Below are 14913 nucleotides of genomic sequence, written 5' to 3'. Positions count from 1 at the left end.
TAAACAATAAGAGGTGTTTTTTTCTATAGATCAAAACTGGGTCAGGGTTTGAGAACGTGATGTTTTAAATACATTGTATATATCTAAACATGGTCTTTGATTTGAATTCACCCAGATGTCGAGTAGCAAATGCATGAAACAAAGTGGCATCGCGTTTTAGTTTACCTGAGCTTTTCTGATCAATTTGTCCGTTGTCTGTCGGCGGCATTGTAAATTTTCATCTTGTTCTGCAGAACCATTCTGCGAATTTCAAAAAAAAAATTGAACTGACACATGACATCCTTGGGTAAATTTCAATTCCCACTTGCAAGGGGAGATAATTAGCAATATTTGTTAAAATAGGGTGGGTTAATTAAAGAAATCTTTTTCTAAGAACTACTGGGCCAAAAACAAATGAAAAAAAGAGTGCGTATTCAAAATTGTTCAAAGCATGACATCCGGGGGTAGGGTGAGGCCCCAATAAGGGATCAAGGTTTTAAATGGCGAAAAGTAGGAAAACTCTTTTACAATCTTAATTCTCAAGAACAGCAGGGCCTTGAATAGTCGTATTAACATGCAAGCATCACGAAGTAATGCAGAGTCAAGTTTGCTCAAACCATGGTCCGGGGGAGGGGGGGGGGGGGGGACAACGCACTTTGAATTTTTCAAAGTGCATTAATTTGGGGACCAAGTTAACGTACTTCGAAAAAAAAATTCAAAGTGCGTTGTGAGTGTACATCAACATTTGTTTTCATGGAGACACTTAACACACTTTGAAAAAAAAATTAATTAAATGTTATATTTCTTTCTCAAAATGAGAGGAATTGATCTACCGTTGTCGGAAACGGGGAAGGGAAAACCAAAGATACATGCCAATCTTTTGATTTTTTTAATTGCATTTAGACGAGCCCCTATCCCCAATTTAATTAAAATTCGAGTTTAGATCCGCTCGCACACTTGTTATACTAGCATCTAGAGAGTCTCGTTAGAGGTCAAATTTGCAAACCCACTTGATTTATTCTATTAAACAGACATTTCATTATTCACATCCTCCGCCCATGGGCACCCACAGGACCAATGGCAGAGAAAATATGCTCAAGACAAAGATCTTACACAAATAGTTTTGTCTACAGTGACCTATGGTCTACGAAATTGGATCAAGATCACTACACACCCTTTACCCATGGATAATGCATGGGTAAAGCTTTGGCAAGACTTGGTCAAGGGAAAGGAATATTGTTTAAGACAAATGAAATCGGACGGTCGGTCGGAGGGACTGACAATTTAATCATTGTAGGGCTCTCACAGAGCCAGACCCTTATAGTTACCCAAATCCACAAAACGTTTTAATCTCAAACCCGGAAGTGACATCATCATCAAAAGTTATCTATCGTTTTTGAAAGCTTCAAGAAAATCGACCGAGCCGTGCAATTTGTTTTTTGCAAAAGTGCGTTAATATGTCGATATCAACGCACTTTGGAAAAAAAAATTCAAAGTGCGTAATTTTTCAGTGCTTTGTAACAGAGGTGGGTGTTTTACTTTTACAATAGAATATAGAGGGGGAATAACTTTTAAAATCTTTTTCTCACGAACAGCGAGGCCATGATTACTCATTAGATCAACTGAGCTATAAACTCAAGTGCGCTTTTATAATCACCTGTTGTCCGGCGTATGTCCGCCCACCTGTTGTCCGGCGCATGTCCGCCCATCTGTTGTCCGGCGCATGTCCGCCCACCTGTCCACCCGTCTGTCTCTAAGCTTTACATATTTTTTTTTACGTCCTCTCCAGAGCAACTGGACTAATTTCAACCCATGACACATCCTCGGGTAAAGAACGCACACAATTATTCCCATGATGAGGCACATCCTTGTCAAAAGGGAGATAATTAAGAAACTGTGAAAGTATGCTGACATCTTTTTAATTTTTTCTGAAGAAACCCTGTACCAGAAAAGAATAACAATTCTTGTGAAAGTTTCCTTAAATTGCTCGAACTATGGTCCTCGGGCGTAGGATGGGGCCACAACAAGGCATTAAAGTTTTACATGGGAACATATAGGAAAAATCTTTAAAATCTTATCAAGAAGAACAGCTAGGACCATTGATTAGTTATACAAAATACAAGCATACTCAGGTAATGCAGAGTCAAGTTTGTTCAGTATGTGGCTCCTGGAGGTTAGATGAGGCTACAATAGGGGATCAAAGTTTTACACGGGAATATATGATATAAAGTCTTTAAAAATCTTCGTATGAACAGCTAAGCTATGATTTGTCATGTCAATAACCAGGCATCCTTGGGTAGTCCGGTTTGTTGAAATTAATGGCTCTAAAGGTAGGTGGGGCACAATAGGGATTACATTAGAAGTTCTCAATACATGCAAATATATAGGGGGTAAACTTTAAAATCTCCTCCAGAGTAGCACGGACATGATTAGTGATATTAGTATGCAAGGATCCTCAAGTAAACTAGTTCAGATTCAGGTTTATTAAAATCCTAGCCTAGGGGTGTAGATATACTAGTAGTGTCTCAGTGGGGGGTCAAAGTTTTACATGAGAATATTTTTAAAAATCATATTCACAAAAGTGGTAGAACCACGATATCAATATGCAAGCATCTCCGGGTAGTGCAGATTAAATTTTCTTCCTATTATGCTCTGGGAGTAGTTTTGAGTCATGATAATGCATTGGGAAAAGTTTGAAGAACGTCTTTTTTTAAATAAACAAAATATGAACGATATGGGGTTTGGGGTTAGGTGGGACTAGAATCGGGGATAAAATTTCACATGGTACATGAATATAGGGGAACATGGGGCTATCATGTGTTCTGTGAATTTAAGATGGATTTAGTCATGACCCCGTTTTGGCTTAGGTAGGGTCATAATAATGGGTTTAAAAATTCGTGGAAATAAAGAGGGTAATTATTTTTTATCTTCTAATGAAAGAACAGCGTTGCCACCCATAGGACCTTTGTTTAAGGTCGGACCAAACAAATACATGTATGGCATATCTAGGACCATAGTGGCGTTTCCAGCCACCTTTCTCAATTCAAAGCTCTCCGAAGTCTGTGTTTGATTCGGATTCAAAGTCCATTCGCGATTCACGGTGTGTTAAGCAGACAGAAAAGTATTTCAATTTCATGTACGAAGTCTTTCACCGTTAATCTTACGACTAATATGAAAACTTTTATTCCTACATACATCTTATTCTCCTAAATTTTAGCGTACCATATCACTAGCATGAGCAGTGTCTGAGCTATATAACTAAGGGATAAAAAGCATACTTCAAACTTGACACAAAGGTTGTTCCGACCAGACAGTATGAAATGCCTTTGATCCAGGTCAATTAGAGAGGTCAAGGTGATTATGTGATAACAACTTTGTAATGCAAAGAAAATAGTAACTTATCCTTGGCACAAAGGTTGCTAATAACCAGACAATGTGTAATGTTCTTTTGTCCGATTCCAAGATCACTACTGTAAAAATGGAAATAATGGAGAGGCATGGCGAGACATTAGCTTTTCATACTCGGCACAAATATTGCTTATAATGAGACAGAGTGTCTTAATTTTACTCAAGGTCAATATCAGAATCTGAAACATGCATGTGGGTCACAACTATAGAATGTAGAGACGAAAGAGATTCATGTTTATACATAATGACCAGACAGTGTGTCTTGATCCTACACCAAGGTGAAATGGCGAAGATCAAGGTGAAATGACGAAGATCAAGGTCAAATGGCGAAGATCAAGACAAAGATTGAATTAAGAACATATTTCCGGACCACGTTTTTTATATGGAGAAGCACTTGAGGAGATAATAACTTTTGATTACCAAAGAGAAAAAGGAAATTCAGAGTTATAACACTATCACAAACTACTTTTAATTCAAGATTTTTGTTGTTTTGTGATACTTAAGTGATTGTTGATTGTTTGTTAATCGTTAAGGCCCATGGGCTTGTGTGTTACAAGGAAGGGTATTTTCAGAAAATCCAACTTAAGCTAATGTTGGCGAGAACACAATACTGTCACTGTCACAGCCTTATCAACACTTTATATTATTTGTCACTGTCAGAGCCTTATCAACACTTTTATATTATCATTTGTCACTGTCAGAGCCTTATTAACACTTTTATATTATCATTTGTCACTGTCACAGCCTTATTAACACTTTTATATTATTTGTCACTGTCAGAGCCTTATCAACACTTTTATATTATCATTTGTCACTGTCACAGCCTTATGAACACTTTTATATTAAATGTCACTGTCACAGCCTTATGAACACTTTTATATTATTATTTGTCACTGTCACAGTCTTATGCAAGGTGAAGATAACGAACAGTGATCAATCTCATAACTCCTACAAGCAATACAAAATAGATAGTTGGGCAAACACGGACCCCTGGACACACCAGAGGCGGGATCAGGTGCCTAGGAGGAGTAAGCATCCCCTGTTGACTGGTCACACCCGCCGTTAGCCCCATATCCTGATCAGGTAAACGGAGTTATCCGCAGTCAAATCAGTGTGCCAAGAACGGCTTAACAATCGGTATGAAACACGTCAGACGGCATTTGACCCAATGCAAGGTTGTATTGACGAACTAGATCGTTTTAAAATCCACCTATGACGTCATTCTTTTGTTCGAACACTCCATTATTTTTCAGGAATGGAGAGTTCGGAAAGTAGGTCAATCTTTATACAAGTAGATATAAATGCATGCAACAAAAGAATGAAAAACGTAAAACATGATTAAAATTAAATTAAAATTTAGTTTTTATTAATGTTTACAGTGGATTTTAAGTGGGTCAATGTACTCGTATCGCTCCATTCCTTAAAAGCAATGGACCTCGGCCCCTTCGGGGCCTCGGTCCATTACTTTTAAGGAATGGAGCGATACGAGTACATTAGCCCTTACATAACGACCTTAGAATTTGCGAAATGCTGACTTCAATCGAGACTGTTGAAATCCCTGTACCATCAACTTGTTTGTCAGTAGCTTACCTCGATTTAAAAACTGACTATACCCAGAACAAGCTCTTGCATATCGAATCAGTTGAGATATATAAACACCATATGCAGCCTTATCAACACTTTTATATTATTATTTGACATAATGTAAGTGATTGTACAGCGAACTCATACAATATAAAAAGAACTTGTATTTTGCCTTTGATAATATGTCGGCAAAACGTATTATCAAAGCTAATTAGAACTCACGCGTCATATATACCCGTGAAATCTCACACATACAATCATTTCATGTGTATTCACTGTTTTATAAACAAACTAGACATTTATCCCTTTAATTAATTTCTTATAATTTACAATATTTTACCCTCGCACGAAGAGGGGGGAGGGGGCGGGGGGGGGGGGCTGTTATACTGGGATCAACATGCCCGTCCATCTATATTTTTAGAATACTATATAACATATTTCGGCATCATCATGTTATTCGCTCCGCGGAACGAATTAGCATGTATTCTACGTACTTAAATATAGCATTTATTCCGTAAATGAGAATACATGATTTTTGCTTTTATAAACGGAATAAATAGCATGGGTATAGAAAGTCAATAGTTAACCGTTTAAACCAAACATGTCAAACTAATTCGCCCCGCGGAGTGAATAACATGATTATGTCCATATTTCATTTCCAGTCAACGACCATTGAGAGGCAGCATGAAAGGACATACAAATGTATACATATATTAGCAAAGAAAAAGAAGTGATTACATGACACATAGTTTGAACACAATGCCAATGTTGTTAACTGCATATATTGTTCTGATTTAGGATAGCATATAGATATTGTCCCAGTTTATGCATGATCATTGTCGTCGGCATCATCGTCGGGCAGTCCTTTGAGAAACAAACGACTATGACTATGTCTTCTTTATTTCACAGCTGTTTGTCATCTGTTGTACGCAATCTTTGTACCAATCTTCATGATATCTTGATTCGCATGGATGATTGGCAAGAGTAAATCTGCCAAATCATACTGTCGTTAATCGTGTCCATGACGGAACACTGTTGAACCGTGAATTGTCGTTAATCGTGTCCATGACGGGACACTGTTGAACCGTGAATTGTCGTTAATCGTGTCCATGACGGGACACTGTTGAACCGTGAATTGTCGTTAATCGTGTCCATGACGGGACACTGTTGAACCGTGAATTGTCGTTAATCGTGTCCATGACGGGACACTGTTGAACCGTGAATTGTCGTTAATCGTGTCCATGACGGGACACTGTTGAACTGTGAATTGTCGTTAATCGTGTCCATGACAGGACACTGTTGAACTGTGAATTGTCGTTAATCGTGTCCATGACGGGACACTGTTGAACCGTGAATTGTTCTAGGTGAATGAACAATGCATCACAGAGCCGAATACTGATTACATGTTTCAGATTTTGTTTCTTCCTCTTTTCAACCGACCCGGCAAAAATACCTTGGGTCAAATCAATTGGCTATGGGATTTGTTGCCAGAGTAGAAGCATTTCCTATGCAAAACTTTAAACCCATATCGTGTATGCCGCCCGGACCTATCACGTGGCCCATGGTTTGAACAAATTTGGATATATACTGCGTGAGGATGCTTACATATTGAATTGTCAAATGATACCCTTGTGGTTCTTGAGAAGATTTTGAAAGAATTTTTCTGTATATTCCTCTGTGAAACTTTAGACCATGGTGTGGTGATATCAAATCGACAAATTTTTACACTGACATGAATCTGGAAAAGATGTTTAAAGAATTTGATTTACGCTGTTTCTTCGTACGTTAAACTCCTACCGTGGTCCTACACTGGTCATAGTTTAACAAACCTGAATCTTCATAGTATAAGGAAGCCTTCATGCAAGTTTTATTTGCTTCTGGTACAATGATTTCTGAAATTTATATTAAAAAAAGAAGACCCCATCCTGTATTCAATTTATCTTATTTATTTGTCCTTGGCATGGGACATGAACTTTCACTTTTACCCAAAAACGTAAAAAAAATAAAAAATAATAATAAATAAAAATAAAAAAAATAAATAACGAAACACTATTCTTTTTCTTTTTTCTAAATGAAATTGAAAATAAGTCACTGTAAAGGTATAACTTCAATTCTTCAAAAGATAGATAAAACTTGTAAAAATAGTTCATAGCCTGAAAAAACCAGTGTTTCCGACCGCATAACATGTCCAAAAAAGGACAGATACCGTAACCTGATTGCACATTTGTGCATGCTTTTAAAAGGTTTTTCTGACGTTAATCTTCCTTGATCTGTCAACAAGCAGTTATCATATTTCTAGTTTAAATCAATAACGGAATATCCCAAACAAGTACTGCTAGTGTACTTTCATTTTCAGAATTTTAAACTAGCCTGACTTTTGATATAAAATTCTTTTTTTATGTACTGCAATGTTAACCTCCAAATATTTTTTTCCAAAATCATTCTTCGAAATTCTAGATCAAAGCTTTGCTTTTTTGCATATCTAAAAATAAAAAATAACATGCACACTACTCTACATGGATGTGTATAACTAACTAACTAACTAACTATATTTATTTCCAATCAAGGGCCCTCAAGGGGCAGCATGAAGATACATACAAATAATGTACATATACATATACAAGTAAAGAAAGAAGTGATTACATAACACATAGTTATATATAAATACAGTGTCATATATTGTTCAAAATAAATTTCCCAGTTATATTTAGAATGGATGGCTCTTCAGAACATAGTATGTAAATGATTATTGAGTTTGGTAAAAAATTTAACTGTTTTTTTCTATAGCACCACAAAAAGATTTTCTTTCATCAGCAAACTTTGTTACATATTCGTTCATTCCTAGTATATGTATTTATCTATGAATTACTCCACTCGATCATCTATATAACCTATAAACTGCTTCTACGCCGAGAGATATTATACATTTATTGCATGATAGTGAGGGGGATATGAAAATTTATTCACCCAAGAAAAATCATATTCCCCGAGGGCAACACTCGAGGGGAGTATGATTTTTCTTGATGAATAAATCTTCATATCTCCCGAACATTCATGCAATAATTTTTTTTATTATACCGAAACAAAGCAAGACTACAAAAATTAGCTATTCTCCGGCTGAAGGGCTTTCGTAATGTGTAATTTAATTGTCCACATGCCATGTCTATATATATAGTATCTATTCTCCGGCCGAAAGGCTTCCGTAATGTGTAATTTAATTGTTCACATGCCATGTCTATATATAGTAACGCTAAGTGCCTAATTTTAGAAATTTAGAACAAAAATCTTAGTAAAATCTGTGTCAACATATGATAGAAATTGTCATGCATGTGAATTCTAGGATTTTCTAGAAACACAGTGACAACAGTTTAAAAATAACCCTCATGCTTTAATCAAAATTGACATGTATATCTAGAGCTTTGTAACAGTACCTGTTCCTATTTATATGAATTACCCAAGGCTTCGCTTTATACTAAAGCACTGTTATGATTGTTCCTAAGAGAAACTACCTACTTGTAATTTAACAGGAAAATGAAAAACGAGGAAGGATTTTTATAAATTGGCACTTTATCAGAATCAACTGAACTTCCTATTTCTCATACTCGGGGAATTTACATCATTTTTCAGGAACTTGTACACAATGTTCATTCATAAACTTCATGGGTTGAAAATAAAATATGGGTTTTACATTTTGTTCCTGTAACCGTATTTTAGGATTTCATTAATTCATATAACCCTCGATTGTTTTTTAAACTGATAAGTTTTAGCAGCGTCCGTTTTTATGAATTTGTACTAAATATATTCATCGTTTAGGAAACAAATAATTCATAAATGATACACCTATTCATAAGTTTTTGCGGTATGAATGGATTTCGAAACAAGCGTTGAGTGGGTGAAAATCCTGTTTAAATATTCTCTGGGCGGATCCATACAAATTTCAAGGAGTTCAAACCTTTCTTATAGTTACTTTTCCTGCACAAAACTTGGTTAGTCACTAAAATGATTTGAAATAACCCTTTTCAAGGAAGGTAAAAATTCCCAACCGAAAGGGAGTTGCACGCACATCCGTGACACCCTAAAGATCCGCCACTGGAATTACCTGATAGAACTATTATTGTTCCGACATGTTTTTGTAATTCTAAACAACATATCAAGTAGCATCAGAATTCTTTATCCTGTGGTCAACGGAATAGGAACCTTGTAGGGTGGACAACATATGAAAAACTCTGGGTGGATCCAGGAATTTGTCAAAGGGTGTAATATTTTAAATGGTACCCTTAACGGTTAGAAAGGGATTGTGGCAATTGTTTTAAGCCAAAGGAGCGGGATTTTCAATTTGTCACTGAAAATCGTTTATTTGAAAATACGTAGAGATATAGTAACAAGTTAAAGTCCCTTATAAATATATATATATATATATTCAAATCACCAGCGCTTTCCATCATCAGGTGAATACAAATATTGAATACCTCGTTGTATTCACCTGAGGATGGATGTTAAAATCCAGAAAGTGCTAGTGATTTAAATATATTTTGGAACTGCATATTTTCCTGCTTTTTTATTTAATATATATATAGCACAAAGTAAAAAGCATCTAGCCGTGACCTGTAGCATGCTGGAGTAGGATATACAAATGCACTGAATCGCATTGCTATGTGCATTTCGGCTTTGCAAACATGTCATTAGGAAAACCATTCATTTTCACAGAGTCATAATGACTTCTATGTAATGTGCAATATCATGGACCCATGTCTGATCTACAGAACATCTAAATATGCGGTCCTTCTGCTTCAAAATAAGATGACCTTTCGTTTGATCCCCGTCGGTTACGGACTACATAAGAATCCATCAATTCTCTAATGTTCAGAAAGAATCAACTGAACTTCCAATACTACAATGTATATTAATGAATATCAAATTATTTTGGGTTTTTTCCCTACTCTCACTGTCATAGTGCGGTTTATCTACAAATATAAAAACAAGGAAACAAAATTATAAGGCTTTAATTTATTCCAACTACATACTACTTGAATTTGTTGATTACATTATAGGAAGTCGATCACGCCACACCGCTAAATTACGGCAGGTATGAACGACTCCTGAATAAATACATCATAATAGGTGATAATAAAATTCCCGGATACACATCAGCCAATCACTGCTCGACAACCCGGTTGACTTGGTACAGTATTTATCACATAACGGCCCTGAGATTTCGTCGTTTTAATGTCTAAATACAGATATTCTAGTTTTAATCTTCGTCTTCACTGGAACTAAGGGACTCTATACAATCAAAGTCAGCATTATGACTCAGAAGAAGTTCAATAATATCATTACGGCGCCCAACGGCAAGCATGAGGGGAGTGGCACCATTGTACGTTTTCTTGTCTATCGCGATGTCTGATTGCTCCAGTAGTACTGGGAGAATGTCTAGTTTGTTGCCTTTCACGGACAGATGAAGCGCCGTGGCACCGCTTTTGCCATCCCCAACGTTCACATCAGCACCAGATTTCAACAAAATATCGGCAATTTTCTTGTAACCACCCAACACTGCTAAATGCAGACAAGTATGTCCTTCATAGTTCCTTACATTCAGATTCTGCGAGACTCGCGATTCTCGGGGTTTTAAAATTTCATTCACCATAGTAACATTTCCAGAGCGACACGCAACGTGCAGCGCGGTGTCGCCGTGGTGATCGAACATTTCAGGATTGGCACCATTGTCTAATAAAAGTTTGACAACTTGAATTTGTTTCATTAATACGGCGAGATGCAGTGGTGTTTGTCTGAGTTTGTCGTTGTAAATGTCCAAACATTCCGGCCACGGTGCAACTTCGATGAACACTTTCGCCAGCGTAACATTTCCTGTAATTATTGCAAGATGGAGGAGGGTATCGCCATCTGCATCCCTCCCATAGACTAAGAAATCGTCATCCGTGAAATTTTCAGACGATTCTTCTTTGAGTTCCTCTTCTTTCACAGATTCACATATGCCTTCATCTTCATCGTCTCGTACAGTGACTTGGTTAATTCTTTCAGTAAGTTCGTCTACTGGTGGCTCTAATTTAGATCTAATCGAATGTCTCAAAATTTGTTCTCGGATATCTTTGATGCACCCACTGTCGTTGGAAATAGAAATGGAGGACCCTAGGTCAGAATCGCATCTCTCCTCACACTTATGTTTTTCAGCACCTGCAGGTCCAAATTTACGCGGGTCTGTAGCAACACCAGGTGCACAATCTTCCTCTAGGTCACTGGCATCCATGTTTGTGTAGATATTGTACAAATTTGAATTCGATCAAACGTTGAACGATCCCAACATGAGAATACAAATCAGATCCCGCTCGTTTTGTAGTTCTTTTGCTAAATTCCCAATATCTCTTCTTGTTTCGATCTGTGGACTTTCCAGCTGGAAATTTTCAGTGAACAAAGCGAGAACTTGACAAACGCACAAAGGGACTTTTTATGTGGGGAATTCCCGTTTGGATTTCCCCCTCAGTACGATGACCTACATATTAGCCGCGGCTCGTTGTCGGTAATCATGCAGCGTGTCGAACTTTTAAGTATGGGGTTTTTTCTGGTTTAATCTGAGTAATAGAGAGAATTTTTTCAACTTCTGAACAGTTTGTGAATGAAATATCGAAAGTTAACGCTCGATGTCGTAAATCATGATCTGCATTTTCATTATGCTCCAAAATGTTACGTAAGGCATATATATATATTGTATATATATATATATATATATATATATATATCGCTCACAGGTGTATGTGGGTGAAACTCAGTTTAGACATTATCTTATCTCAAATACCCCTTTACAAAATCGTTTACGTCAGTTACCATTATATTTTCTTATGCAAAGGGCGTAAGTATATTTTACACATCAAAGTGCGTGTGATTTGAGCGAGTGGTTGTTTTCAACATAGCTAGGATCGGAACTTACTACATGTAGTACCTATCCTTAACTATCCTTAAATATAACAATAAATGGTCATGCAAAGAAATTCATACACACATTAAAAATACATACACGGAAAATATCATATTCAGCAAAACTGAATTTGCAAGATTTATTTACATATCTTGTGTTTTAGTTTTTGAGACAAATTTTCATTTCCACAAGATTTGTTAACGTTTTTTGAATTCCTACCCCCTGCTACCTAACTCATCTAAAAGTCCACGACAGACAGCAAACTTTATAGTTAATTCCTATAAAATCAGACAGCAAAAATTACATAGAAATTGATAATCTTGTATCATCATTCGCATGTATATATACAATGTTATGATACATATATATTGATTCAAAGTGACATATAGGTCCGTTTGGGCCGGGTGTTCAATAATTTATGTACTTTGTAAAATGCTGTGAAATATTGTATTTTAAAACACATGTCACTATAATAAATAAATTACTTACTTAAAAGTTGAGACCCAAAAGTTTGGACCTTAAATGCAATTAAATAAGAGCAATAGTTTAACTAGCCTTAAGGCTACATGTCACTCTGTGTTTTGTTAACAGGATTCGAGCACTGTTTATGTTATACAGTTAATTTACAAAGTAGTGAAATATTTAAAGCATTCTAATTTTGTAAAGACACAAATTTAACTTTTAAATGGCACATTTTACCTAAAGACTACTTGAACTGTGATACATGTGTATATGATAAACAAATTGAATAACCATATGTGCATTTCCAATACTTTGTAAACAATAACATACCTCAATCTTTATAAATTCTTTATAATAAGCTTCTGTCAAAATGTATAGCCTTAAGTTTATTGTGAAGCCTTTTAAACACATCATGCAGAAAGTAGAAAGTAGATTTTAGTAGTAGTTATACGGTACACTTTTCATGAATACAACAAAGTAATAGGTATGTTTCGTCCACTTTTCCACAAGATAATATTTTGTTTGAAGAAGTAGTTGTGTCATAATTTGGTACAAATCATATTTCATAATATGAAATAGAACGTTTGACAACAAATCTGTAAAAACAACACGTTGGTTTTGAAAGTTTTGGTAATGTTCATAATTTCATTGATTTAGGTAGTTTGAACATAATTTGTTGTATGAATACAACTTGCTCAATGATGCGTCTTTACTGCTTTCTATAAGCTTATCTAGTGAATTTCAAAATGTGTTAGGTATGGCTGACAGATGGAATCCGAATAAGTATGGCTGACAGATGGAATCCGGATAAAGTACTTTGTTTTATGTATAAATTTCGGAATGTTGTGTGTCTGTATCTCTCTGTGTGTGGTTGTTTGTTTTTGTTGTTGTTGTTTTTTTTGTTTTTTGTTTTTTTTGTTGTTTTGCAAATGATCAGGTTCCTCATCTGTATGAACATTGAACAGTTATCATACAGTAAGGAAATAGATTGATTGATCGGCATTTTACAACCAATGTAAACTATATATTTTCAATGACGACATGTAGGGTAAATAAATATATTTCAAAATCACTAGTTCTTTCATCATTGCAAGCGACGGCTGAAACGTACGCTTTCTCTGTTTGAGAGGGAAGAGTCCTGGCGTACGTTTCAGTTTTCGCTTGTGGTGATTTGCACCTCTACGATAATCTTTTCTTACATTTCACCACAGGCACTCCGCGTTTTAAGTATCTATAAATTTGTGGTAGTATCGGTGTATATTATCTCTATTTCATTATTTTCTACTTTCCTTGTCTACGTAAATTCCTATCTTCGTATTAGAGTTACTTATTTCATGAAACCGGAAGAGAGTTATCTCTTATTTTCAAACTTATTTTATTACAAAACTTCTCCTTGGTTACTTCTAGATTTATTATCAAATCATGATACAGGTAACTTTTACTTTCATTCACTCGAAAACTAAGCACAATATTTCATTAAAGTAGTTTTAAGCATGAAAAGAACTAATTTTGCTGAAAAATTGAATTTTTTTTTTTAGAGACATGCGTTGTGTCCTTTAAGAACGGTATTTAAATCGGAGGACAACCGTGCTCAGGCTTCTGCTGAGCCAAACCTTGCAACAAGGTAAATATCAGGGGTTGTCTCACCCTCTATTTTTGATTATTGTTTCTGTATTTTCCTATTTAGTTTTATTTTTCTCTTAAGCCACATTCATTCCCCGAGATTATTATTTTGCTATTTGGTATTTACCATACAATTGTTGAACTTTATTAAAGATTTGAAACTTTATCTGTTATTTAATTACTAGCCTAACCGAACTCTAGGCGGACTCAAACTTACCTGGAAATATCTAAAGGGTTGAATACTTTTATATACAACTTATTATATATATATAAAAAAACAAACAACAACAACATATCAATGGCCAGCTACTACAGTGGTGCCGTGACCAGGATGATTACCTAATTCAGACGGGTTCCAAAGTAGCACCCATTCCCCCCATTAACTACTAAATCTGGGCGTGTGGTTAAACCCAAGCAGATACTCGATCTATAACTGTAGAATTTGCAGGAAAAGTAAAAAAAAAAGAAGAAAAAAAAAGTACATATCTATTATTTTAGCATATGCATAGTGTAAAGAATCATTTATAGTTGTGAGGCATGTCAACATGCTCTTGACCTTATATGTTAAAACAGTCGATGTTTATGAATTATGTAACTTATTTTATTTCAATATAAATCGTTTTTTAGGTGGACGTACTGGAAATAGAGGTGGGTATTCAGGAACTGCAACAGTTCCATGAACTTGAATCCGCAGATAGAGACCATAAGGAACTGTCAGTTTCCAAAAGAAAATGATTCAATACAGTAGTGAGAGGTGTGCCCTGAGCTAGCTGGGAATGGAGTGTCAGGTCCCGGAATGCCAACCACAGGGGAAATTCTATAAATTTCGGAAGTATATGGCCCATCGGACAAAAGTCCATCGGAAATCCGTTCCGCTATTTAAATGTACGTACCTTATGTGGCAAACAGTTTGCCATCCACTCCAA

General features: G+C 35.9%; 1 protein-coding gene across 1 annotated transcript; it reads right to left on the bottom strand.

Moving 5' to 3' along the window:
• Nucleotides 1-9958: 9958 nt before the first annotated feature.
• Nucleotides 9959-11828, bottom strand: LOC125666819 (NF-kappa-B inhibitor alpha). Its single transcript, XM_048900126.2, has one exon. It carries the CDS (start codon nt 11234-11236, stop codon nt 10223-10225), a length of 1014 nt encoding a protein of 337 aa, XP_048756083.2. The 5' UTR covers nt 11237-11828; the 3' UTR covers nt 9959-10222.
• Nucleotides 11829-14913: the final 3085 nt, after the last annotated feature.

This window comes from Ostrea edulis, chromosome 1 (genome assembly GCF_947568905.1).
Source record: "Ostrea edulis chromosome 1, xbOstEdul1.1, whole genome shotgun sequence".
Lineage (NCBI taxonomy): Eukaryota > Metazoa > Mollusca > Bivalvia > Ostreida > Ostreidae > Ostrea > Ostrea edulis.
The sequence above is the reverse complement of the archived record's forward strand: the minus strand, read 5'-3'. Positions and strand labels throughout refer to the sequence as shown.

What these genes read in the sequence shown, in the direction of transcription:
- LOC125666819 (XM_048900126.2), bottom strand. Translation starts at nt 11,236, where the DNA reads ATGGATGCCAGTGACCTAGAGGAAGATTGTGCACCTGGTGTTGCTACA.